Here is a 25,562-nt window from a genome sequence, read left to right as displayed (position 1 = left end):
GCCACCTGGTGAAGGAGCAGTGGGGGGTGAAAGCAAGGTGCTGAGGTGTCCACTCATGCTGCAGTATCCTGCCTGGCTAGGCCCAAGCCCAGAAGCCCACAGACAACGTGAAGGCGCCGGGTTCTCACTCCTTCCTGCACGTACTCCTAGGTCCTAAGTTACGACGGCCTTCACCTCACGGGGCAATGAAACACGCTGCGCAGACCTGTGGCCCACGGGATGGGCCACGCCCCACAGAACGGCCAGAGCGCCTCCCTGCCACCTCAGCAAAGCCGTGTTTGAACTGAGGTCACGCAGCGCAGGGCGGTAGTCATGGAAACATGCACCAGGGGTCATATTGAAACCAGGCAGAAAGGAAAGCGGCCAGTCAGCCGGAAAGGCAGCATCTCCTCAGAGCGATGGGCGGGGCAAGGGGATGGAGACACGGCGCTCTTCACAATCGACAGCTCGGGAAAGATGCTGGGCTGACGTGGGCGGTGGGGAATGTAGGCAAAAGAAGGCATTGCCTTCCCAAAACTGCCTCCATTGGCTGGCCATGCAGGAGGGCTGGGACCACGGCGTGGCAGCCCAGCTCCCAGGGTGGGCTGGGGCTCCAGGTGGCCAGGAACGATCCGGCTTGAGGGCTGTGGTTGGGTGGGGCTTGGCTGGGAGGAAGGTCGTTGAAGGGGCGTGGTCTCAGGGGAATGGGGCGTGTCTTTGGGCAGAAGGGGTGGGGCTTAAGCATACCATCCCCAGTTCACCCTTCATCCGCTATCCATGTGGACTGATGTTCTGGGAGAATTCGCAGGACAGAGCCAATACAGGCTGTGCAGGGGAAGCTCCCTCACACATTGTGGCAGCAACTGAAGGCCCAAACCGAGACCACAGCCACATTATGCTAGGGGCTGTACATACATGCAGAGAAAGAGAGCGAGAGAGAGAGAACACATGCTAGTCCATGCCTCGTTCCACCCAGACATGGGCATGGTGACGTGAGCTACCCCAAGGTCACGTATAAGACCAGAAGTGGAACTCAGCTCTCCTGACTCCCAGACTAATGCTGTAACCATTAGGCCACACAGCCTTCCCACTGTATCATCTCCCTGTGGCTTATTTATGCTCATGGCTCTCCTCCAGGATACGACTATATAAATGATCAAGCAAAGCAGAGAGAGGCCAAAGAGAGACACCTGCGGGATGCAAGAGACAGAGGGCCAGTTTACTCACATTGGTTCCGTAGAAGATGCTGGCAAATGTAAATCTGAGTGTCAGAATCCAGCCCTGGAAGACGTCCTTTGCCCTATGCACAGTGAGGAATTGTATCTAGCTGCAAGCATCCACAGAGAAGAATCAGCCTCTTTGGTTTCCTCTCGGAAGCTTAAATTTCCCCCTTAATGGGATATTAAAAATAATGAAAAAGAAAAATGAGGGGCATATTAAAAAGCCATTAAAATTCAGTTTTCAAGCTTATTCTCTTACTGCATGCCAGCAAGTGGATCTGAGCGGCTTTTGTAATAGCTAGGAATAATAATAAAATGAACCCTAACAGAGAGTCAGTGCATTATATGTAGAAGTAGCCTCCAGAGGCTGGTCACACTGATGGAGTTGCCTTTTTTGTCCCTATCAGAAAAGGACTGTAACAGTTTGGTGGAGTGTCCTCATGGCAGGCCACTCCAGAGAAGAAAAACAGCTTTTCTGGCTCCAATCATATGTTCCCGCTTCCTGCGGTTCCACTCACGCCCCACGAAGAGCACACAAAGCCCCAGACTGAGTTTAGAACGTGACCCATTCATTTTCCCACGCATTTTCCTGCAAACGCCAATCAGGCCCATTTGCCACTTGTGATATTATTTCCCTAGCGAAAGCACCTCATTTAGTTTCCTTGTTTGCCAAGCACCATCGATCTACATCAAGTGCGCCTCAATGTTCTACATGGTATTTATAAAATTCTGTGCCCGGGGCCGGATTGGCAGCAGAGTTCAATGCTCGGTAGCTCCCATACAATTCAGTTGCTTAAACTGGAAGCGAAGGGCTTTGAAAATAGGTTTGTATGCACCACTGGCCAGATGTCAATGTGCAAGGTATGGAATACTCCATCTTAAACAAGCAGGGCAAAATCCTGGCTTCCTGAAGGCAGCAGGGCTTTGACACTAAATTTTGTGGGGCTCAGATTTCACCCAAGGTGTTTATTAAAAGAAAATTATAGACACGGCCAAGTTCACTGAAATCCGGGGGATAACACCAGCAGGACGCCTGTGTAATGGGATAGGGAACAACTTCCACCAATTCTGTGCTAGGAGCAAAGTTGTGAGGAGCTCAAAGTTGTTATTTAGGTCACTTCCATGAGTGAGTAGCATCTGCACAAACTAAAGGAAGAAGCTGTCAAAGTGCCAGAGCTGATGCTATAGTAATAGTCTGTCGCACTCCCTTTCTTGGAAGGTAAAAAGATTCGTGGTGGTGTTAATTAACACCAGAAAGGATGTAACGGCTTGCTGGCAGTGGGGAATGAAGCACGTTTCTCAGTGAGACTAAGCCACCTGGATCTCCTTGCTTAGTGCCATTTGCCAGAAGGGGGCGATTGTTAGTATGCATGTCTCCCAGATTCTGTTCAGTGTGAGCTGAACAGAGGTAGTAGAGAGGAAATGGCCACACTTCAGTCAATTTGGATCCAGACGTAGGCCAGGTATACACTGAAAGGGAAGGTCAAATTAAGATACACAACTCCAGCTACATTAATTACTCCCATCGGCTTCCCTTCCTCCTTGCAGGAGCAGAAGTACAGGTACACCATCTGAGCTTGATTTAGCAGGTCTTTACTAGACCTGCTAAATCAAACTCATCATGATCAACCTTGCAGCATAGATCTTCTCAGAGCGAAGACATAGCCCTAAATTCCAGCAAGATTTCCAGTAGCTGGGGTCACAGGAGGGCTGCCATCGCAGGGAATGCAGATGCTGTCACTCAGCCAAAGACAGTCACTCACAGGAAGTGAATGACACCCAGTTATGGAGCCCAAATAGCATATTTCTATCATCTCAGCATTGGGGGGCAAGACAGAAAGGATACCTTAAATCCCAGGACCATCCTATTATTCACCTCTATCTCGTAAGGTGCCCCATGGGACAGATTCTCAGCTAGTATAAATCAGGCGTACTGCTATTGACTAAAGCAATTTACATCACTTGGGGATCGGACTCAGTTTACCCAGTTGTCCACATTGTAGGGCAGGAGACTGTATCATGAGAGCGCTGCCTCTCTGCCCTGGCATATCAATTCAGAGCATCCAAAAAAATGTCATCCAGCAACCCCACAACATTCAGCCAAGCTGTTGCCTAGTACACTAGGCAGAATGACAAGAATATTGTCAAAGGCACTCAGAGAAGGGATTCTTCTCACAGAGCAAAGAGGCAATCAATAGAACCAAAGACATTCGACAGGCTCCCCCGTTGAGTAAATAGAATGTAGCTAGGCACACAAAGCCCACTGAAATGGCCCGAGGTACATTTCATAGACAGGACTGGCATTCACATGCGTGGCAGCAATGAAAAGAAGTAGTACTAGTGTGTCTCAGGAAAACACCTCCCAACCTCCTTCAGTCCTCGCTGTGTTCTCCTTCATTTTTCCTTCGCATCTCATCCTGTCCAAGGTTCCTCTCCCTTGCTTAATCTTCAATACAGGGCGCTCATTTTTTTCAAAGGTTGCATTCTGTAGACATCATCTAGATGTGTCAATTTTGGATAAGAATGAGAAGCTCTAAGCCAGCAATGGGCAACCTAGGCTAGTGAGTGGATCACATGATTCTCGAAACTAAGACGGTCTCCTGAGAGAGGGCAGTTTTGCTGCCTGAGCTTGTGTACCTAGAATTTGCGGGCTGGGTCGATGGAACCGTAGCAGTGCTGTGATTGGCTGCAGAGGGAATGCCTGGCTCTCACAGTCCATGTTGTGTGAAATCAGCACACCTCGCTCCACGTGCCCTGGCTTTATGTGTGCGTCACACCGGTAAGGGGAAAAAACGAACGGACGTGGATGGAAACCAGTGGAATCCAGTAACTCCGAACATGGACAATGGTAAATAAAGGGTTTCCTGGGCCACACACAGAACCCTGATGGGCCGCATGTGATCTTGCGGGCTGCAGATTGCCCAAATAGGTCTTGGCACCAAAGAAACCAGCTGAGTTTTCCTAAATCATAAGGCCAGGAAGGGCCATTGTGAGGATTAGTCTGACCTATACAACACTGGCCTGATGACCTCCCTGAATAAACTCCTGAGTGAGCGCACTTCCAAGAGGCATAGGAGGGAAGAGCAACTGAGCTCCAGAAAAGGGAAGTGACTTTACCTAAGGTCCCATGTGGGGTTAGTCCAATAGAAGCAAGTGTAGACCTCAAATCTCCAGACTCCCAATCCAGTGCCCTGCCCACTAGACTATGGAGATAGAAATGCACTAGACTATGCTGCTTTTTCAAACCTGGAGATGCCACGAACTGAAGCTCGGGCTCACTATGTGTGCTGTACAACTCATCTACATGCCCACGCAGCTGTCTTTCAAAGAGATCAACCAAACAGGTCCTGTGCTCTCTAGAAACATTAGTCCTTGAGTTCAGAGCCCACGTGGGAGCGTGGTTCCTTGTGAAAATTGGCCCCTGGTTGTGGGGGGCTGACTACTTGAAAGTATGGCCCTAATGAAGCCCCAAAGGATGTGACCCAATTGTTAAAAAGCCGCAGCACCCGCCGGGACAGTAGGATCTACACAGGGGTGGAGCACTTTTGAACATCTAGACCAGTGTTTCTTAAACTGTGTTCCGCAGCACACCGGTGTGCCGCGAGGCAATTGGAGGTGTGCCGTGGAGAACAACAGAATTCAAAATGGCCACCCTTAAAGGGGCAAGTGACTTTTTTTCCCCTCAATAACTCCCTCCCTCCCCCCGACCCTTTTCCCCCAAACCTTTTTTTTTTCCTTCCTTGGTGTTCTCCATACAAAAAGATTATTGTTTTGTGTTCCTTGGTCTTAAGAAACACTGGTCTAGCCTCTAGTCTGCAGCAGACGGTTCTTCCAGCTCCTGAGTGCAGGAGTGCTCCAGGGGAGAATGGGGGAGACAAACCCCCATCTATTCTTGGTCATTTCACTTGTAACATTATTTTTCTAGCAAATGTACCTCGTTAAGTTTCCTTATTTGCCCGGCCCCATGGATCGACATCAATGTACCTCCACGCTGTGTGTGTTATTTATAACATTCTGTGCCCGGGGACAGATTGGCAGCAGGGCTGGATGGCTGGCAGCTCCCATGAAGTGTAGTTGCTTGACAGGGAGCAGAGCACTTTGAAAATCTGTCTGCATACACGACGGGCCAGATGCTGCCATCCTCCCCCCTGTTCGACATGACCTTAATTGGCGAGCTCTCCCAATGAAAACAGTGGGCCTGCATGCCAAGTAGGGGAGCGCTCTTCTCACACTGCTTCCATTGAAGCAAAAAAATATGACGTAGCCGGGAAGGGCGAAGGGACTATGCAGAGCAGAGCAAAAAAAATCCCGTCAGAACCTGCCAAGTTATTTTCCCTCATGCGGAAAACAGGGGGAAAGAGGCAGCTTGTTAGGAGCTTATGTTTATATTGTTTATGATGCTTGTCAATAGTTATATTGTTTCCATGATTTGTGGGTAAAGTGCTCATAAATCCAAAATGGGGTTTACCATCAGAACTCCGTGGAAACATCTGGACTTGTTTCCCGCCAGAAGTCTTTGCCCTCATTACCAACTTATGCACATGGCACGCAAAAGCTGTGTACAAGGCACGAAGAGGCTTGCACCAGGCACGCAGCTCCTTTGCACCCAGCCCGAAATTGTGCATACCACCCTACACAAGTTTTCCCGCCAAAAGTTCTACAAAAGCACTACACCCCAGGGGAAGGTAGTCTGCATACACGACGGGCCAGATGCTGCCATCCTCCCCCCTGTTCGACATGACCTTAATTGGCGAGCTCTCCCAATGAAAACAGTGGGCCTGCATGCCAAGTAGGGGAGCGCTCTTCTCACACTGCTTCCATTGAAGCAAAAAAATATGACGTAGCCGGGAAGGGCGAAGGGGTGGTCAGTGTTCTGTCTGTGTCTGTGAGGACAGCGTGGGTCAGAGAGGAAGCATCTATGCCACTGAGGGCCCACTTCCCTGTATCGAAGGATCAGGATCCAATGACTGTTACCCTTCAAGAGTAGTGTTCCAGCCTGACAGCGCCACAGAAGGAAAAAGCATAGGGATCCTTCACAACTGTGGTAGATTTCCACACCACGCTGTGGTGAAGGCTTAGCACTGGTGATCTGAGGGTATGTCTAGACTACATGCCTCTGTCGCCAGAGGCATGTAAATTAGACATACTGACATAGACAATGAAGTGGGGATTTAAATATCCCCCACTTCATTCGAATAAAAATGGCTGCCGCGTTGTGCTGGCTCAGCTGTTTGTTGGCATGAACTGGCAGTCAAGACAGGGATCGGTCAGCAAGGAAAGCCTTTGCCGACCGATCCTGTAAACCTCGTTGCACAACGCAGTGGCCATTTTCATTCTAATGAAGCGGAGGATATTTAAATCCCCGCTTCATTGACTATGTTGGTATGTCTAATTTACATGCGTCTAGTGACAGAGGTATGTAGTCTAGACATACCCTGGGATACACCAAGCAGAGGTGTTTGAGCTCTGCCCACCTCGGACCATAACATCGTCATCATCCCTGAAACACTCCGTTGTGGTAAAGGCCCAACAAGAATCATACCAGAACTGTACCACCATTCATCATCAGAACTTGGTCCTATGGCAACAGCCTAGGATTCCACCGAGGGCAATTGATCCATCTGCGAGGGATCACTCGCGGTTTCTTCCTGAGGGCTAACCTGAGCCCAAAGGTAGAAGGTTGCAAGCATCGCTACCACCATCAGCGACACAAAGACTTTTTGTAACATATACACCTTACCTGTATTGGGGATCTTTCTGTCTTTCTTCTCTTCTGTTTGGGGTGGGGGTGTAGGATTTATGGGTTGTTTTTCATGATAATGTTTCATGCATTTGCCAATTTAAAATTCTTACAATATATTAGTGAACTTTAATCTGGACTCCATGCGTGTTTCTTTTGGGGAGAAATCACCGGTGATCAGATACGGTGTCAGGGGCCTCCCTTCTGGTAACCAGAGTGTTTAACATCATCAGTCAGATCTTTTATTCTAAATTCTAAATTAATTTAAAATTACTCGTCACTGAGTCTCTGGGGTAACAAGTTCACCCACTTACCTCCGTTTGGCCAGACAGAAAAGTCGTCATCCCACCCCCATTCCTCCCGGATGCTGCTGTTTGGGGAGAAGCCAGGAGCAGAGCCTGTCAGACACGCTGCGTTTACAGCCTGACCGCTCGGATTCAAAGCCATGGGCTCCTCTCACGGACTTTACACAGGAAGGATCCGGGCTTCAGAGAGCACTGGTAGGCAAGGGCCCGGAGCAGCCATGAACCACTGCCCGAAAGAGGCTCACCACGTAGCGGTGAGGCAGGGAAGTGTTGTTCTTACTGCCCCATTTCCTGGGCGGAGGCCTCTATTTTGTTAGCCCCTCACAGACAAGGGCGCAGACCACCCAGGGGCCCTGTGCCCCCAGCACTAGTATTAACCTCTCTCCCCAAAGCTTCACCACACCCCTTCGGGGTACCCTGGGCTTACAATGTAACTCTTGAGGGGGAGGTGCAAGAAATAGACACACAGACTGACCGTGTCAAAATTCCTCAACCAGCTACTCTTCACTCAGCACCCTCACGGTGCAGATTAGAGCCACACAATCATACACCTACCTGTGTTTCTCTGCCTCCGTTTCTCCTCCATTCTTTGGGCAGAGTCCTCGAAGGAACACAGGAGTCTTCCTCTCCTGCTGCCGTGACTTCTTCTCCAGAACGTGGTCTTTCTGAGCCTCTTTTATAACCACCAACCTTCCTCAGGTTGTCTGCGACTTAGTTACCACCCCTAGGAGCTCAGACTTGAACAATTGCTTTAGGCTAGGTGGTAGTTACATCTTTGTCCTCGGAGGCTCCCCCAAACATAAGGAACCTCTGTGGTTAGCCCAGGGTCACTCTACTGAGGACTTTGAGTCCACGCAGGAGGCACAAGGAGGGTAGGAAGAGGAAAACCAGCCTTCCGAGCAAAATGGAGGGTGTGGCGTGAGAGAGACACGCACACACAGTGTGCCCGACACCAGACAGGACTCCTAAGCAAGATGCAGCAGCTTTAGGAAGTTTCAAGGACATCAATTCACTTTTGATTTCGTGGAAACCGCCTGGCTCTTGAGGATTTGGCCTTTGACACTCTGTGTGTGTGTGTGTGTTTGTGACAGACAGACAGACAGACAGAAAATCAGCAGACAGGCCAGGGAAGAGCAGAGGGGGCACTCAAAAATAATACAGCCCTGCTGCTATGGTGCCAGTCGTGTGTATGTGGGGGAGCGATACAGACTAGCCCACCTATGAGTTGTTCCATCTTTTGGCACCGAATACTGTCTGAGGCAGGACACTGGGCTAGATGGACCATCGGCCTGATCTGGGCTGGCAGTGCCCGTATTTCTCTGGCCTCATGCGGTTCATCTCTGTGTTATTTCGTGGTATGAACGTTCTCTGACCATGACTCTCACTGTCTCTCTGCTGCTTGCTTGACTGAACAGACGGTCACGGCCGACTTTAAACACAATGGGAGATGTATAGTGATTTGGGGCTGTTGTTTTTCACATGTCTCTCGCCATGTAACTAAGCTAGTCCGTCAAAGGTTGCAGGACAGCAAAAAAAGCAAAAAGCAGAGGTAAGGGAGAGGCAAAAGTATTGTGGCGGAGTCAATCGCACTCCTGGGCCCCTAACCCCTGGTCAGGCCACTGTCCCACAATTTAGGAGTAGCCGTATAAGATTCATTCGCCTTGTTTTGGTGTTTGGCGTCTCCCTGCAGCCTTTATCAGGGCGGCGGCTGCTCTACTAGGCTCCTCCAGTCTCCTTATCCGTTGTCTTTCTCCACACTCCAAACCTCTCCAAACTCCTCCTCAACACCCACAGGGAGGGTGTTTAAAGAGGCCTCGTGGCAGCCCCAATCAGCTTCACCTGGCCCTTAATTGATTTGCAGCCACCCTGTCTCAGCTGGCCCTTATTAGCCAGGATTGCTGCCTCTCTCCGCAAGGGCTGCCTCTCTCCCCTGCCACCAAGATCTTTAACCTGCTCTAGCCCACCTGATCTGTCACAGTATGTTTTCAGTAGACTACCGATCAAAAATTGCAACCTCAAAAAGACCACTAACCCAATCATCTTCCAAGCCAACAGAAGAGAAGTGAGATTCGACAGGGCTTTTCTCTTTCTTTTTTTAAAAAGATCAGTTTTAATGAGTTTACTGGTTCCAATGCCAGGCACCACACTGCTCTGGTAATCAAACTACTTGGAAAGCAAAGGGGAAGGAACAGGAAAGAAGCACGCTGGGCACCAGAGCGGGGGTGGGTGGAATCTCTGTTCACGCTGGCCCCACGCACTGTGAATGGTGGTGATTATCGGTTGTTCTCATTCACCGACAACCACTCAGGCTGTAGCTGCCTGGGCGATCGATCACTCTCTGAACACCGGTTGTAAAGCCGCATCGTGCCGTGCGCCTACGTGGTGACCGCACCCTTGCTTCGCTGGCGGCCACGCTGCTTCTCCGTACATTACCAAGTGGCCCTTCTGCACCAGGAAGCCCAATTTCCTCCCTCTAGAGACCCGTGGCGCTCCCCTGCCCCCCAGCGCTGAGTACACCTGTGCGAGGAAGTGCTCTGGCCCCCATGTTACCGTCAGGGAGCTGAGACCCACAACAGCATTTCGGCTCCTTCCTTTGACCTTACTTGGCCAGAGGCACACAGAGCCTGGGTGTAGCAGAGGCTGGGGCCCTGGCTAAGGGTGGCACCTACCCCATCTCCACCCCTTTCAGCATCAAACGAGGAATTGCTCTGATTCTACTCTGTTTGAGTGATGGGGCCGTGAACAAAATGCTATCTATTCCCAGCACAAGTGTGTCTCCCTGATTCTGAAGTAGTTGGTTGCCCTCGTCTGGTAGCCTTGCCATCTTGGAAGGCCTGCTTGTGGTGAACTTCATAAAGACTTGCATGATTGAGGTGGGAGGTGTCCTCCTCCTGTCTGAAGGATGGCAGGAATTCACACTTTCCCTGGACCAGCTTTATAGAGCTGTGTCCCCAAAACCCGCTACCGGCATTCAAGACTCTCACAGACTTCGGTAGGTTTTCGCTCAGGTCCTCTTCGGCTATCCAGTGTCCTGAATAAAAGAGAAGTGGGTTCAACACCCAAACAGTGTTACTTAGCACTAAGCTGCTATGGCAGGGAGTGTTATTAAAAAGCTAGATGGATACACAGCACTGTGACGCGAAAGGGGAACATTAAAAAAAAAAATAACAGGCAGGTCCCCCTCAAATGAAGGAGATTGTCTGGAAAACATGAGATTTTTTTTAAAGGAAACAATAATTGTGCAGTGCATTTGCTTTCTGGTTTTTGAGCCTTTGGTGTTCGAGTGGGCAGATTTTTCTCAGCAACCAGAAAGGTTTCTTTTACATGGCGGCGGAGATTCCCAGATAGTCACTGGACTCCAGGGACTGGAGCTTTGAGGAAAAACAACTCCTGGGAGACTTGGGGTAAAAATAATGAATTCACAACACTGCAAGGTTGCCGACGGCAACAGGGGCAGCTGTCCTGAGGCCTGGTGGTTTGAAAGGGATCGGGACTGCTATGTGGTCATGGCAACAGCTGGAACCCGGAGCCTTTTGAATCACTGCCGAAGTCCCAAACCCCCACTCCTCCTCCTTCCAGGGGCCTGGAGCCAGCTCCGGCTATATCTTGTGCAGGGGCCTGTGATTTCTTTCAGTAGCCCTGTGACTTTCTAAGCACTCAGAGAGAGGAAAGTCTTTGGTCGGACCCATTGGAAATTATGAATGGAAACAGAAGACTACAGGAACAGCCACACTCGGGGGCTGTCTAGACTAGAGGTTTTTTTTGAAAAAAAAGTGGCCTTTAAAAAAAAAAAAACAACTTCCCCCTTGGCTAAACTGCTGCCACGGTCTTCCGAAAGTAAATAGAAAGAACACGGCAGTTTTTTCGACCACAGAAAACCCCATTTTACAAGGAAGAATGCTTTTTTCCCGAAAGTGCTCTTTCGAAAAAAGGCGCTATGTAATGCAAACTGTGCTATTTCGAAAGCGAGCATCCAGATTGCCTGGGTACTCTCTTTCAAAAAAGCGGCTTGCTTTTTCGGAAGTACTGGTTGTATTCTAGACGCTCAAAAGTATGTTTCAAAAAAGCCTCTTTCGAAAGAGGCTTGCAGTCTAGACATAGCCTGGGCGAGACCAATGGTCCACCTAGCTCCATATCCTGACAGTCACCAATGCCAGGTGCTTCAGAGGGAATGAACAGAAACAGTTATACAGCATCTTTTAAACAAGCCCGTTATTTCAAAATAGCTTTCGAAATAACAGGCTCACAATTCTGACCTCCCCATAAACCTCAATCCACGAGGATTAAGGGAGATGTCAGAAAAGTGGTTTATTTTGAAATTTGACGCTGTTTAGACAGTGCCAAATTTCAAAATAAGCTATTTTGAAACACACTCGAAATAAGCTATGCAATTTGCATACCATATATTCCGGCGTACAAGACGACCTCTGAAGTTAAGAAACATCCCCCAAAAATCGGGGGTCGTCTTGTACGCCGGATGCCCCGCCGCCGGAGCCCCTCCGCGGCTTTGAAAGCCTCGGGGGAAGCCGGCGGGGGGGCATCCCAGGCGCGCATGGGCTGCCCCCCCTCCGGAGCCCCTCCGCGGCTTTGAAAGCCTCAGGGGAAGCCGGCGGGGGGGCAGCCCATGCGCGCATGGGCTGCCCGCCCGCCGGAGCCCCTCCGCGGCTTTGAAAGCCTCGGGGGAAGCCGGCGGGGGGGCATCCCAGGCGCGCATGGGCTGCCCCACCTCCGGAGCCCCTCCGCGGGGCTCCGGAGGGGGGGCAGCCCATGCGCGCCTGGGATGCCCAGCCGCCGGCTTCCCCCGAGGCTTTCAAAGCCGCGGAGGGGCTCCGGCGGGCGGGCAGCCCATGCGCGCCTGGGATGCCCAGCCGCCGGCTTCCCCCGAGGCTTTCAAAGCCGCGGAGGGGCTCTGGCGGGCGGGCAGCCCATGTGCGCCTGGGATGCCCAGCCGCCGGCTTCCCCCGAGGCTTTCAAAGCCACGGAGGGGCTCCGGCGGGGGGGAGCCCAGGCGCTCCTGGCGGCTTTGCTCCCGGTGCCTCTGGTCTGCTGGGGACCATCTCCAGCAGACCAGGGACACCGGGAGCAAAGGAGGTGGAAGGGCGCTGGGGTATAAGATGAAACCCTATCTTTTAATTAAAAAGATAGGGGGTCGTCTTATACACCCAGTCGCCCTATACGCCGGAAAATACGGTAGATCAAATTGTGTAGCTTATTTTGAGCTCCGGGTGCAGTGTAGACGCACCGCACCCTTAGTTATCACTTATCCAAGCTGAAATTCTCAATCTTATTAATCTCTCTTCATATGGAAGCTGGTCCATACCCCTAATCAGTTTTGTTGCCCTTCTCTATACCTGTTCTAATTCTAATATAGCTTTATTGAGATAGGGCGACCCAAAGTGCATGCAGTATTCAAGGTGCATACCACCAATTTATGTAGTGGCATTATAATGCTTCCTGTTTCTTATGTATCCGTTTCCTGATGATTATTGACATTCCGCTTGCTTTTTTGATTGTCACTGAACATTGGGCAGCTGTTTTCAGAGTACTATCCAGAATGACTGTAAGATGTCTTTCTTGAGTAGCAGCCACTAATTTAGATCCCATCGTTTTGAACGTTTAGCTTGAATTATGTACAAAGAACCAACAACACAAGTGTGATCCACATCTGGATGTCACTGTTATTCAAAGATTTTTATTTTTATGAAAAAATATAAAATTTTATATCTTACACTACAAAAACATGTACACAAACAAAATGCACATAGAGCATCAAAGGAAAAATAAAACTCAAAGGAAATAAATACAGCAATGCTAAGCCTTCTATGTGTTAAACTCCGATGCAGGGAATTGAACTTAATGCAAACCGGGGCAGTGTTTAATAGAGGAGCACCGAGTCCCTACCCATCTGCACTAAAGGGTTTAGATGGATATATTAATAAAGGACTCGAAACTCAGTGTTACACTCAGACTGCTATCAATGTATTTCACACACTCCTTAATAGCTAATTTCAAAACTAGAGCAGTCAGAATGTCTCGATCACTGAGTCTTCTACATGTTTAACTTCAGCATCAAATAGACACAACTTTTTCACCTTCCACATATTTTTGTTAACATATAGAAGGAATAAATAAAGTTTACGGCTGACTTTTTTCATCAGCCTTCTTTTTTTTAATAATTATATAATTTCTCGAAAGGATAAGTGGAGGTCACGCTAAACAAGAACTGCACTTAGAAAAACTTCCTCTTTCGGAGGAAGAATGTTATGAAAAGATACCATTCCCTTTGAAATATTCCCTTACGATTAGCAGCAACATGGACTGAAAAAAAAAATAATCTATGTCAGTATTTCTCAACCAATAGTATGAGTACTCTTAGGGGTACTCCAGAGAAATCTGGGGGGGTACGTCAACACAAATGAAATGTGTAGAAAACTGAATTTTTGTTTTAAGTTTTACAGCGTTTTATTAGTTTTGTACTTTTTACACCCCAAAATTTCAGTGCCTGCCCGACTACAATGGTAGAAAAAAAATGTGTGTGTCTGAAAACTGTAGGTACTGGGGGTATATATATATATATATATATATATATATATATATTTTAAAGGGGAACTTTATAAAAAAAGTTGAGAAACACTGATCTATGCAACCATCTGGGCTACTGAGTTTGAAAAGCAAACCCCTTTGACTTACCTTAAGTATATATTCTAAATACAGCTAACAATGTAATTCTGATTATTGAACTTAATATGTAAATTACATAGGTAACATTTGCTTTTTTTTTTAGGTTTTAGTTTCCGGTGCACCACTAGGAAGGATAGCGGAATATAGTACTTAGCTTTTTTTTGATGCTTAGACAAAGCAAAACCAGAGCAAAAATAGTATTGTGGTCTGATTCTGCTGACTGACAATCTTAATATAATATTCCACTTCTAATACCTGATTTTAACCTAGATATTTTTATTTCTACCCTTTCTGGTATAACAACAATGAAAAATACCTTCCAAAGGCAAAGTTCTCTGCTTGTGCTTTGTATGAATATCCCAACTCTGTAAGGTAAAATAAAGAAACATTGAACAAGATTTTAGGCAGAATTTTTTCAGAGAGACCTAAAGGAATTAGGTGCTTAGGGCCAGATCCTCAAAGATATTGAAATCAAGTGGGAGTTAGGAGCCTAAATGGGATCTGGAGCAAAGTCCCACAGTTGAAAATTCCATCTGTGGATGCCTACGGATTGGACCCACAAACCATATTTAGGTGACTAACTGAATGGCTTGATTTTCCAATGTGCGGAGGACCCAGCATCTCCCTGGAATCTGGGCTGCACTTTGGAAAATCAGACTTCTTATTTAGGTAGCTAAATCCAGATATAGGAAGCTCACTTTAGGCCCCATTTTCAAAAATCATGGCCAGATGTTTTTTTCACTCATCTACAGACTCTGTTAGAAAACAGATTTGTAGCAACGTAAGTGCTTGAATTAAATATAAAAAGGGGTTTAAATGTAGTTCAATAATTAAGAAAAGGTGCCCAGTCTATTTACAAATGCAATCTACTTCTGGGCATTTTTTCTCTATTATTTGAGCATAAAGATATTCGAAGGCCTGGTCCAGCAATTGACAATTTATTATACTGTTCAGAGAAGGCAATTCTCACCTTCTTGTTGCAAATCCCCGAAACACTGTACATGCATCTGAACAAACACAAATGGCCAAGGGAATTTGTTTTAAAAGCCCACCCCAAAAAATCACAAACTCCTCCTTGCATTTTTCACAGCGTGCTAATTCACTCGGTGAGTTAACAAGTGACTGAAGAAAGCGGGCAGAAAAGGAGAGCAGATCAGAGCTGGAAGTTGTAATAAAAATCTCTCCAAGTACAGCTTATTAATGCAAGCGGAGACTGAAGAATTCCTCCAGAAGAAACAAGTTGTGTCTGTCTTCCTACCGATTATTTTACAAAGGACTACAGACATGAAAACAGAGCGGATCCCACAACAGGTCCCCTGACAGCTCTAATAATGTTATTTATTATTTGACAATCTCCTTTCTGTGCAGCAATTGTGATGTCTTGATTATTTCCCTCCCTTTGTGGCCCAGTGGCTGACAAAAATAAAACACTAGGAAATCACACAATCAAGATTTGTCAATCCTCCCCCTTCTGGTGTGCTGCCTCGCTGCATCTCATGAAAGCTTCCCGTCCAAGCTGTCTCTTTTTTCCATTTCTCACATTTGCAGATGAATTCGGTGCCTCTCTCATTGGTGACAGATCCGGGGGTGAACAGACGTAGGAAGAAGGCTTTTCTTTACTCCCTTTCCCAGGTATATCTGACTTCTTTCTACATCTGTTCACTGCTGGACCTGTCACCAATTGGAAAGGTACCATATCTCACTGAGAAATAGGTAACAGTTCTAGATGAAAGGTGGGTTTTTAGGTATAGGCTTTTACTAAACGATTTGGCAGGTAGCTCTCAGCTACACCAAGGGGATTTAGGAGCATAATCCCCCACTGACAATCCTTCTTTGTGAGCGAGGTTATTTTATTCAAAGCTGTTATTTGTATGAAAGGCTTTGAGGGAGCATAAAAAGAAGAGATGTTTAAGAACAAAAGTGGCATTCAGATATTTGCTCCTGTGTGAGAGGAATGAATAATTTAATCAACAGATTAGATGCTCTTTTATTCCAGAGGTGAAGAAGGGAATAGAAAACAAAACAAAATATGCAGAGACCGTCTTCAAGAAAGAATGTTGCAAGATGCTATCCAACCCACGTAAGCAACTAATATTCCCTAGAATAATGACATGTAATTGCCATCATCTGAATAAATCTTTCAATCCTATCTCTAACAGAGCCTCTTAAACAAAAAGCTATGGGGCCTATTACAGAGAGTGAGATAATTCCATCTCTAGAGAAAGACCATGAAAGTCCCTCATTGTTTCAGGAGGGGATTTTGATGGGAGTAGGGTGTCTAATTCCCATAGGCTCCTTTGAAAATCTCCACATTTTAGAGGGTGCACATTGAAATCCGATGACAGTCAACTTTTGGCTTGAGCATTGTTGTTCAAACACATGACTCCATTACTGTAGGATTCCCCTATATATCTCAAATTCAGCACATTTGCCTTCAGCTCCTGTACACCGTGTAGGCTTTGGGACAGAGAGGGACACATCCGTAGCAAACCATACTCAGGTGGGCGACATAGTATCTTTTAATGGACCAACTTCTGTAGGTGAAAGAGTCAAGCTATTGAGTTACACAGAGCTCTTCTTCAGGTCTGACTTTAGGTAGCTCGAAAACTTGTCTCTTCCACCAACTGCAGTTGGCCCTGTTAAAACATATGACCTCATCCCCCCTTATCTCTCTCATATCCTGGGACCAGCATGATTACAACACTGCTAGGAATCAAACTGTAACTGCCATCTTGTATTAGGAACTCCATTTTGCATGATGTGTAGAACACAAGTCAAACCATTCTCAAGGGAAGCTTACGGAATTGCGTTGCAGATAGTCAACATGCCTAGGAAAACTGCTTGACAGCTCACTGAAAGGCCATGAGGAGAAAGCAACAATATTGGGTTGATTTAGTTGGAATTTGGTCCTGCCTTTGGCAGGGGGCTGCACTTGATGAGGTCTCTTTCCAGCTCTATGATTCTATGTCAGTGTAGGCCCATCCACTTGGATTGTCTCCCAACTGCCCGCTCAACAGAAGGATGTTCTTTCTCCACCAGGGCCTGAAGGGGGGAAGGGAAAAGCTTTTCAGAGGCCCACGTAGGCAAGGAAGACAGACTGCCCTTAAGAAGGGATGCTGCTTTGAGTTGGGGGCCGACCATTGTAGAGAACGTGAACGCTTGGTGGAACAAGAGGGCGGGACTCTGCCCTGCCTGAACCATGGCCAGACCACAGGCTCACAAAAGTGATGAGACCAGACTAATGGAGCACTTAGGACTTGGGTTACTTTTTGGCCCTGTGTCCCTGCAGTGTTCTGACGAGTAAAGTGCCTGTGAGGAAGCGATTCCTTGACTACGCCTGAGCTCTCTGCTTTCCTGCCATGTTGTCCTTCAACGAGTTAACCTCACGGAGCCTCAGTAGAGCTCTGGGTGAACCTATGCTAGCTACTGGGGCTCAGGAGGCCAGAGGCACGGTTTTTATTGTTTACCGTGGTGGGCAGATGAGCCAAGGAAGGACTCAAGACGAGAGGCCTGGGTATGTGCCCTATAGATCCCAAGCTAGGAACACAGACTTGTCTCTTCCCAGACCCAGTTGGCTTGGAAGCACATAGGTCCCTGGGATTAAGTCCATTTGCAGCGGACTGGTGATGGTCCACAGGGGTGCTGATCCATGCTTTAATGTATTTTTCCTTCTCAACCTTGACTAGATGAGAGGCACGGGGTTTATTGAATCTGCCGACCACGTAAGAATAAGAACTTCAGAAATGCAGTATTTTCACACGCCCTACAAATGCAAGGTACTCAACCGCTACATCCAATGGGGACCATGATTATGATATTAGGCTCTTATTCGATGTGGTACCTATGCCAATATCTGGTTTTAAGCATGTGAGTAGCTCAATGGAACCGCAGATGTGCATAGGTTCCTGGCTGAATGCGGGCCTTCATTATCAGTCAACATGACAGAACGATTATCAGTGCAGGAGGGAAACTCTGGCACCAAATACATTGCCTAGGTCATCACAAACATGCCGCCTCTATGCCAAAGTATGTGTGGACATGCTACTACAGAAATTACTGTCAAGGGTTAGTGCTTAAAGTTAAAATCTCAGAGCTACGTATGGGAGTTTAACAATCTTTTTTTAAAAAAAGTAAAGCGCTGCGATTCCTCTGAAAATGCCCCCGTCGGTGTCAATTTCACTCGAGAAGAGAACTTTTGGGCTTCACCTAAGTCAATTTGAGAAAAGAGAGCAACATCAATGACTACAAATATTACTAAATGATTTAAACTACAAAGGAGGACACCTTTACTCTGAATGGGGAAACTTTCAAAGCTACAGAAGAAATTAGGCACCCAACTGCTACTGAAAGCCAGTGCATGGCTAACTCCTATTTATGCTTTTGAAATCTTCCCCTTAATATCCAAAACTAATGTAGAAAGAGAGGGAGAAGCGGCTTTTTTTTAAAATGCACTCTTGTTACCTCACATATGTAATTCAAACTCCTGAAAGCTTTCTTGTTTTGTACATTGTTCAAACGGAACAGCAGCAAAAATACAAGCAAAGTGGTAGCATAAAAACAACCCAAACCAAAGCTAACCAAAAAATCTTATACCTGGGTGTGTAGCAAACTGTACAGTATATACATATTAACCATGTTTTTGTCTCACAGATCAGCAAATTAACAGGAATTTTATAACACAGAGGAGGGGGAATATACACCCTGTATTGTATTTGCCACTGAACAAACAACATATTTCTACACAATCTCCATAACGTAACGCTGTGTAACAGCATTTTTTTAAAATTTACAAAACAAAATATCTATCCAGAAATAATCTAATCATATTGCTCTTCAATACACTTCTGTAGACAATTAAGACTTGAAGTAAACTTCAGTAAACTGCAGCTTTTGTTAGCCCATGAATTGCTACAAAACTTTTCCATTCAAGTAAGTCCTTGGAAGTATGAACCTGTGCCGCCAGAATTCAGTATATAAAGGTGCTCTCTATAGATTCCATGTACAGACAAGGTGGAGTGGGAGACGGCTATTTCTCATTCTTGCCAAAGGGTAAGAAAATGGTTAACCCTCACGTACAGTAGATCCATTTCCGTGCACGTTACATTTACTTCATAAATATGAAGAGACACATAGGAAGGAAAGGAAATTTTTAGTCAAACACTGATTATAAATTATGTGGCAGAGGCCAATGTCGACCAGTCACAGAAAGAACCGACTTTCCCTTTTTCCCCTCTTGATTATAAGAAATGTCAGGTCTGGTTTACAAAGTGCAGGGCTGATCGCTTGAGGAAGGGCCTCTAAAACCAAGCTACAATGGCACCATCCCATTCACCAACTGGACCTTCATCTCTTGAAGGCTGTTCATTATCTTCTTCTGGTGACCAACAAGTGTCACGCCAAGCCGCCTCAGATCCCTGTGTGAAGAAAGCACACGTTGGTTCTCTAGATGACTCTGGGTAGAGCTCAATATTTTATAGCTTCTAGGTGATGTAAATGGATAGCGACATCACAGGCTTACCGTACGTGAACCTCCGAGTGCTTTGCAAAGGAGGTATCGTAATCCTTTTATTAAAAAAAAACAACCACCCAAAACACAGGGGGAAATGTCAAGCCTGAGAAATGAAGGGATTTGTCAAGGACCTACAGCAGGCCAGAGCTTAAATAAGGAGGTAGGAGCCAAACTTTGGTCTCCTCACTTTGAAAATGTCAGACCTCACTGTGTAAATATGAAACAGCTGACTTGAACGTCGCACCAGGCGAAACCATTTCCAACGGCTGGTGTTCCGAGCAGATGACAGCAAACGCAACAAAAAGGTGGCTTTAATTTTCACATCAGATTGGCGAGCCCAAGTTTGAAATGTCTAGTTGCAGTGAGAGCACTGGGAGCAACGCTGCTACGAAATTTAGCCTCTTAACCAAGTTGTTTGGCTTGCGACGTGTATCAGCCAAACCCTAAGTGAAGTCATTTATGCCACAGGAGTAATACAGTGCAGTAGACTAACCAAAGTGTTGGAGCATAAGCTTTCGTGGGCAAAGACGCACTTTGTCAGATGCATCTGACGAATTGGGTCTTTGCCCACGAAAGCTTATGCTCCGACACTTCGGTTAGTCTATAAGGTCCCACAGGACTCCTTGCCGCTTTTGCAGATTCAGACTAACACGGCTACCTCTCTGATACAGTGCAGTGGAGTCCTTCAAGGTCGCAGTCCTTGAGAAACACCTCTCGGTCTAGAGGGCAGACTTTTGGGGCCCATTGCAATTATTTTAATGGGTGATACGGTCACAAATGACACGACTCAAGATCAGCTGCTGGCAGTGTATTGGGTGGGATGCTGTTGAATAAGCAATTTGTGCTTGGTTCTTGGGAAGTGCTGTCGCATAAAAATTGTGTTGCTTCTTTTCCCCAGTAGGTGCCAGTGTTAAGCAGAAGAAAGTGCTCTTTTACGTACAAGTGGAATTAAATATGAAAGGCCTTATTGGGATTCATATTGTTTAAAGGAGAATAATCTGAACGGGATTCTGCTGTAAAAACTGCCATAGTATGGCCTTAAGGGTTTTATTTAGGGTAATGTTTTTGAGAGGGAAAGGATCAAGACATGTGTATTTATATTTCCGACATAAGATAATGTGATTGTTAGAATGCCTATCATGATTACGAAGGAATGACAGCCCCTATCCGGAAGCCTTCCTCTGCAAGGGAATCTAGAATTTCACCTGGGTAGAGCCTTCTAAAGCAGGTCTGGAGGAATTAATGAACTGTTTATCATCGAAGGGTCCTAATCTCCTCTTTCCTATGTACACATAGCTCCAGTTGATGTCAAGGGGAGTTTTATGAGCACATGAGCTGGGATTTTCAAAAGTGCCCAAGTAATTTGGGGGCACAGAAAATAATTGAGACCTGTGCTCAGTAGCTTTTGAAGAGCCCCACCTGTCCCAAGAAGATGACCAACCACTGTGTGTGCCAGTTTCTTCAAAAAACTCAGCACCCAACATCTGGCTGCTTCCTTCAGGTTCTTAAATGGGAGCTATTTTGAAAATCAGACCCTTACCCTAGATTCTATGTTCAAAAGTCAGACTGTTTCTTAAGGACTGTTTTGAATCCAGGGCTGAAATAGGCATTTGAACAAGTAAGCGTGCCCTGAGGAAGCTAGATCTGTCCTCCACACACTGAAAAATATTCAGCCATTGGCCTTGGAAAAAGCTTGCTTTTTTGTTTAGGAATAACATTTTGTTTAGTCCCACTGTCCCTTTCCAGCAGTTGCATGAGCTGTATAAGGAAGTCACAACCTGCTCAGGGAGGGAGAGGGGTCCGTGAACCAGGACTGTGTGCTCATTATTTGGAAGGAAGGATTTTTAATGGCTGCCAAAGTGTGTTACTTTTTCTGGGCCGGACCTTTCCTTTCCACCTCCCCTGTACTGTGAAAATGGTTCAGCATGTGACACAGCAATTTGAATAATGATCCAGAGGTGGGAATGACCTTGCAATAGGTGATTTATCTTAGGCACACTGCTGGTAATTAACACCAACAACAGGACGGCAGGACTGGATTTTTTAAAAGGCTCCAGATCCTTCCCTTTTTTTTCCAGTGTCAACTGTTGGGTGCCGAGCACACTTGAAAGTCCAGACACTTCACTTAAAAGTGCCTAAAACAGGATCTGAGCTCTTCTGAAAACCTGGCCCCAAATATTTCAGACATTTGTAGCTTCTCCGATGGTAAAACTTAAAAAAAAAAAAAAAAGGGATAATCCTGCAGCACCTTAGAGACTAACAAAAAATGCAGATGGCATCATGAGCTTTTGTGGGCACGACCCACTTCTTCAGATGAATGGAATTAAGGGGTCCAGGCTGCAAAATAAATAGTAGTGAAAGAGAGGGGATGGGGAGGAAAAGAGAAGGGGAAAAAATGGTCATTTAGAGCATCCATGCTAAATGAAGCTGATAGAGTGGGTTCTAAGTACTCTTAAGTACCTGGCGCTTGGCTATTTATGTCATTAGGATGTGTAATACTGTATAGCAGATAATCCAGTTAGGGTCTTTGTTTAAACCTCTATTATAGGTATCAGACTTGTAAATGAAATTCTCTGATGGTGTTATTCTGCCTTAGGAATGCTACGCAGACCAGCCAGCCGGAAACACTAGGGGGTGTTTGCATTTCGTGTGGAGTTCTATTAATATTAAAACTCCTTCTGAAACAGGACGAGTAGTTGGTTTCCTCTTCCCAAAGCCAGTGCAGAATATTTGATGCTGTTTTCCTTTGCCACGACAGTCTCCATCACCCAATATAGCTCTTGTGAATGCATTGTGGATTAGAGACAGAGCAAGACTGGGAAAAAAAAGACAGACCTTTCATATTTCACTATAAACACTAGCGCAGGGGATTTACTGTATTAATCAAATATTGAGGTGAAGGATCCTGATTTTCCTATAGATTAAGCCATTGGACACAATTAAGGATCGCTTCTGCACGGGGAGAGATGTCATGGTGCCTCTCCATCTGCATAAAGTGTGGTCTCAATTAATCCACAATCATTTTTATAAAGCACCATAGCTCCATTGATGTTTGCCTTCCTTGTGCTTCCGTGGGTGCTAGCTATCTGAAAAGCTTTACAGAAGGGCAGCATTGAGGGAAGAGAAGGTTACTTACCCATAACTGGAGGTTCTTTGAGATGTGGGGACCCTATTTGTATTCTACAGAGGGTTTACACATGTGCACCACGTCTAGAGCCAGAGAATTTGAACTTGTTTGTCTCCATTGATCCATGCACGTGCCCTTCATCGCAGAGTTTTGTCCAAGGCCACAAAGGATGGCATGGACCGACTACATCTCCAGTTCTTCTCCACCATAAAGGGGAAGGAGGGCAGGAAGTGGAAAGCAGATCGGGACTGCACATCTCGAAGAACCTCAACTTACAAGTCAGTCACCTTTTCTTCTTGGAGAGATGGTCCTTATTGTGTTCCACTGATTGACACGCAGCATCTAATTCAGAGACAGGCGCGAAGATGAGGATGACACGGCTGAACGGAGGACAACCACGCCAAATGACAAGCGGTGGTCTCTAACTGGGCTATCCCTTTAGGCTTTCATTAGTTGAATTCTTATGGTTAAAGACTGAGCACGAAAAATATTTAAAGCTCTTTATTGAGAGACAGCTCGGTTTATACACCATGGACCAGATTTTCAGACCCAGGGCACCTTTCTGCAAAAGAGCTCAGTTTCCACTCGTGCACCTAAGGCGAGTCAGCAGATTTCCAGAAATGCTGAGCACCTAGCAACTCACAACTTGGCCCCATAGATAAGCTGTATTCCACGTTCCATTTTAGTGCCTGATTCTGCTACTCGTACCCAGTCCCTGCACTGTCTTAGTTCTATGGAAATCAACAGGACGGCTCAAGGTTCGACTCAGCTTGAGGGAGCGTGGATGGATTGGGCCCTTAGGCTGGGTTTTTCAGTGGATGCTAAAGGATTTAGACACCCGCTTGCTAGAAACTTGTGCCTGAAATGAAAGTCTTTGCTTTCTAAGAGTTCATCTGCTCTTGTCCATTCTTCCTCTCCTGCACCATCACAAGCTCAGGGCTAGTTCCTCTGCAAATAATCATGATGTCACAAGTGAGGATTGAGATTTTAGGGTAAGAATAAGCTGCAGGAGCAGGTGAATCCTTGTATATTTGCCATTCAATTTAGAAAATAATAATTTATTTTATTTTATACGAAAATGTACAATGCAAAGCAGCACAACACATAACATTACAAAGATTCATAGATGTTCCATTAATAACAAACCACCGGCTGTCCTGAGTTTCAGCAAATACAGGTTTTCCAAAAGGCATGGGATAGTAGTCCACATGTTGATAGTAATCAGTCCGGTTAAGTACCAGATTGAGAGTCAAGTCATGGTCTATCTAGTCTTGAGTGGTGTCCTGGTAAGGTTATTCTTGCTGTTCAATGAAAGCACCAGACACACTCAAAGTCACTAGCTGGTGCACAAGTCTAAAGAGTAGGCCTTCTCCAAGCGGCATGCTTTCCTTCAAGTCTGAGATCCCGTTGGAAACAGGGAGTGGTGGGTGAGGTTCCACCTTTCACAAGGTGATTCATCCCTTTGCAAGAATCAGAACTACATGTAGACATCACTCTTTGAACACATGCATTATCAGGTCTTTGCTTACGCAAGCAGAGCTCGGGACTTGGGGCGATATTCCCTTTAGCCCTTTGGTTATTCGTTTTCCATCATTTGTAGCTACCTGGGAGTCACTTGTGGGACACAGGGATTCATGTCAACCTGGCATGGGGGCAGTTGGGATTTTTATTTGGTGAGACAATAGAACAGGCGTTTCAAACATCATCAGAGATTTCAGGGGCTTCCATTTTTGGATGTTCAACTTGAGATGTCTTTAGAAAGGCCTGGTTTTCAGAAAGCGCTGAGTAGCTATTCTCTGAAGATTAGGCCCTTTCAGGAGGATTTTAGTTGGGCATCCAAACTCACTAGTCACTTTTAAAAATGTTGGCCACAGAGTTTGAGGGAGCTGTATATATATTTGCATTGGAACGTAGAACAGTTCGCTTTTTTCATCTCAATAATATTATTCTGCATTATTGGGCCGGGCTACCCCAGTCCTCCTCTTTCGTCCAGTCCTCCTCTTTCCATTTAACCTACACCGCTGTATCCCATATGGGTTACATTTTCAATCTACAGTCTTACTCAGACCTCATACATTTTAGAGGACGTTTTACTGGTGTCATTTGGAGAATGAAAACTACTTTCAAATGTTCTTGTCACCGGATCCCCCCAAGTCCCAGCTCTGTGATATATTGAACAGTTGCCTACATTGACAATGACATAAAACATTTAATCCAAATTTTTATTTGCACTGTACAAAATATTCTGTTGTCCCCTTGGATGTGGAAAAAACCATTTTTAACCAACAGAGAACACTGTGTTCCCAAGTTCATTTTCCCTCTGGTAACAGTTAAAGGACCTATCAAATGACGAGATGGATCCACATTAATAGGCAGAAAAGCATTTCGTTCCTTATTCAAGGCTCAGCTGGTATCATTCAGCCTAGCTTTGTTCACTTCACAGGAGTAAAGGTTGATTGACGCCAGCTTAGGATCTCATCTCAGTCTTTGACAATTTTCATTTTGGAGGCAACGGAGGTTTGCTAATTTACATCAGCTAAGGAGGAGCCCTTTGTGCTTTTAGGGTTTTGCTTTGTTTTTAGTTGATTCCCTCCCCTCCCCATTAGCCTGTTATAACTGTCTCGGGAACACTATTAACTCGAGTGCAGATTATCTGACCAAACCAAGGTAGCGTGTAATCTCACTGGAAAGTGAGACTGTTCAATGACAGAAGCCGTCTCGGAACCCACCTTCCCATGTGGAAGAACCTACATTTGAGGGCACTGTAGATTCCATGCCTCTTATTGGCTCACAAAAATATATGGATGGGACCAGATCCTCCACTGGCATAAACTAGTGTAGTTACACTGACGTCATGGGACCTTGCTAATTTATACCAGGTGAAGATCTTGCTTATAGAACTATATAGCATGTGCTGTACTGTAGCATCGTAATAGTATGCATTCAATTTTAAAGACAATTAAAAATTGTAAAGAAAATTCCCCATTGATTTTAATGGGGA

At 46.0% G+C, this 25,562-nt stretch overlaps 1 protein-coding gene across 13 annotated transcripts in view; it reads right to left on the bottom strand.

Annotated features, from left to right (window-relative positions):
* Positions 1-12,896: 12,896 nt before the first annotated feature.
* Positions 12,897-25,562, bottom strand: part of EPHA5 (EPH receptor A5) — a 257,107-nt gene continuing 244,441 nt past the window's right edge. For 4 of the 13 annotated variants that reach the window (XM_075929243.2, XM_075929244.2, XM_075929253.2 and 1 more), the window contains one exon: positions 12,899-19,339. In XM_075929243.2, the coding sequence (XP_075785358.2) occupies positions 19,234-19,339 (106 nt within the window). In that variant the 3' untranslated portion in view covers positions 12,899-19,233. Of the gene's footprint in view, positions 19,340-20,019; positions 24,022-25,562 lie in introns of those variants that run through there. The other 9 variants (XM_075929255.2, XM_075929256.2, XM_075929258.2 and 6 more) reach the window with 4 other exon arrangements.

The sequence above is a fragment of the Pelodiscus sinensis genome, chromosome 4 (genome assembly GCF_052426305.1).
Source record: "Pelodiscus sinensis isolate ZL-2025 chromosome 4, ASM5242630v1, whole genome shotgun sequence".
Lineage (NCBI taxonomy): Eukaryota > Metazoa > Chordata > Testudines > Trionychidae > Pelodiscus > Pelodiscus sinensis.
The sequence above is the reverse complement of the archived record's forward strand: the minus strand, read 5'-3'. Positions and strand labels throughout refer to the sequence as shown.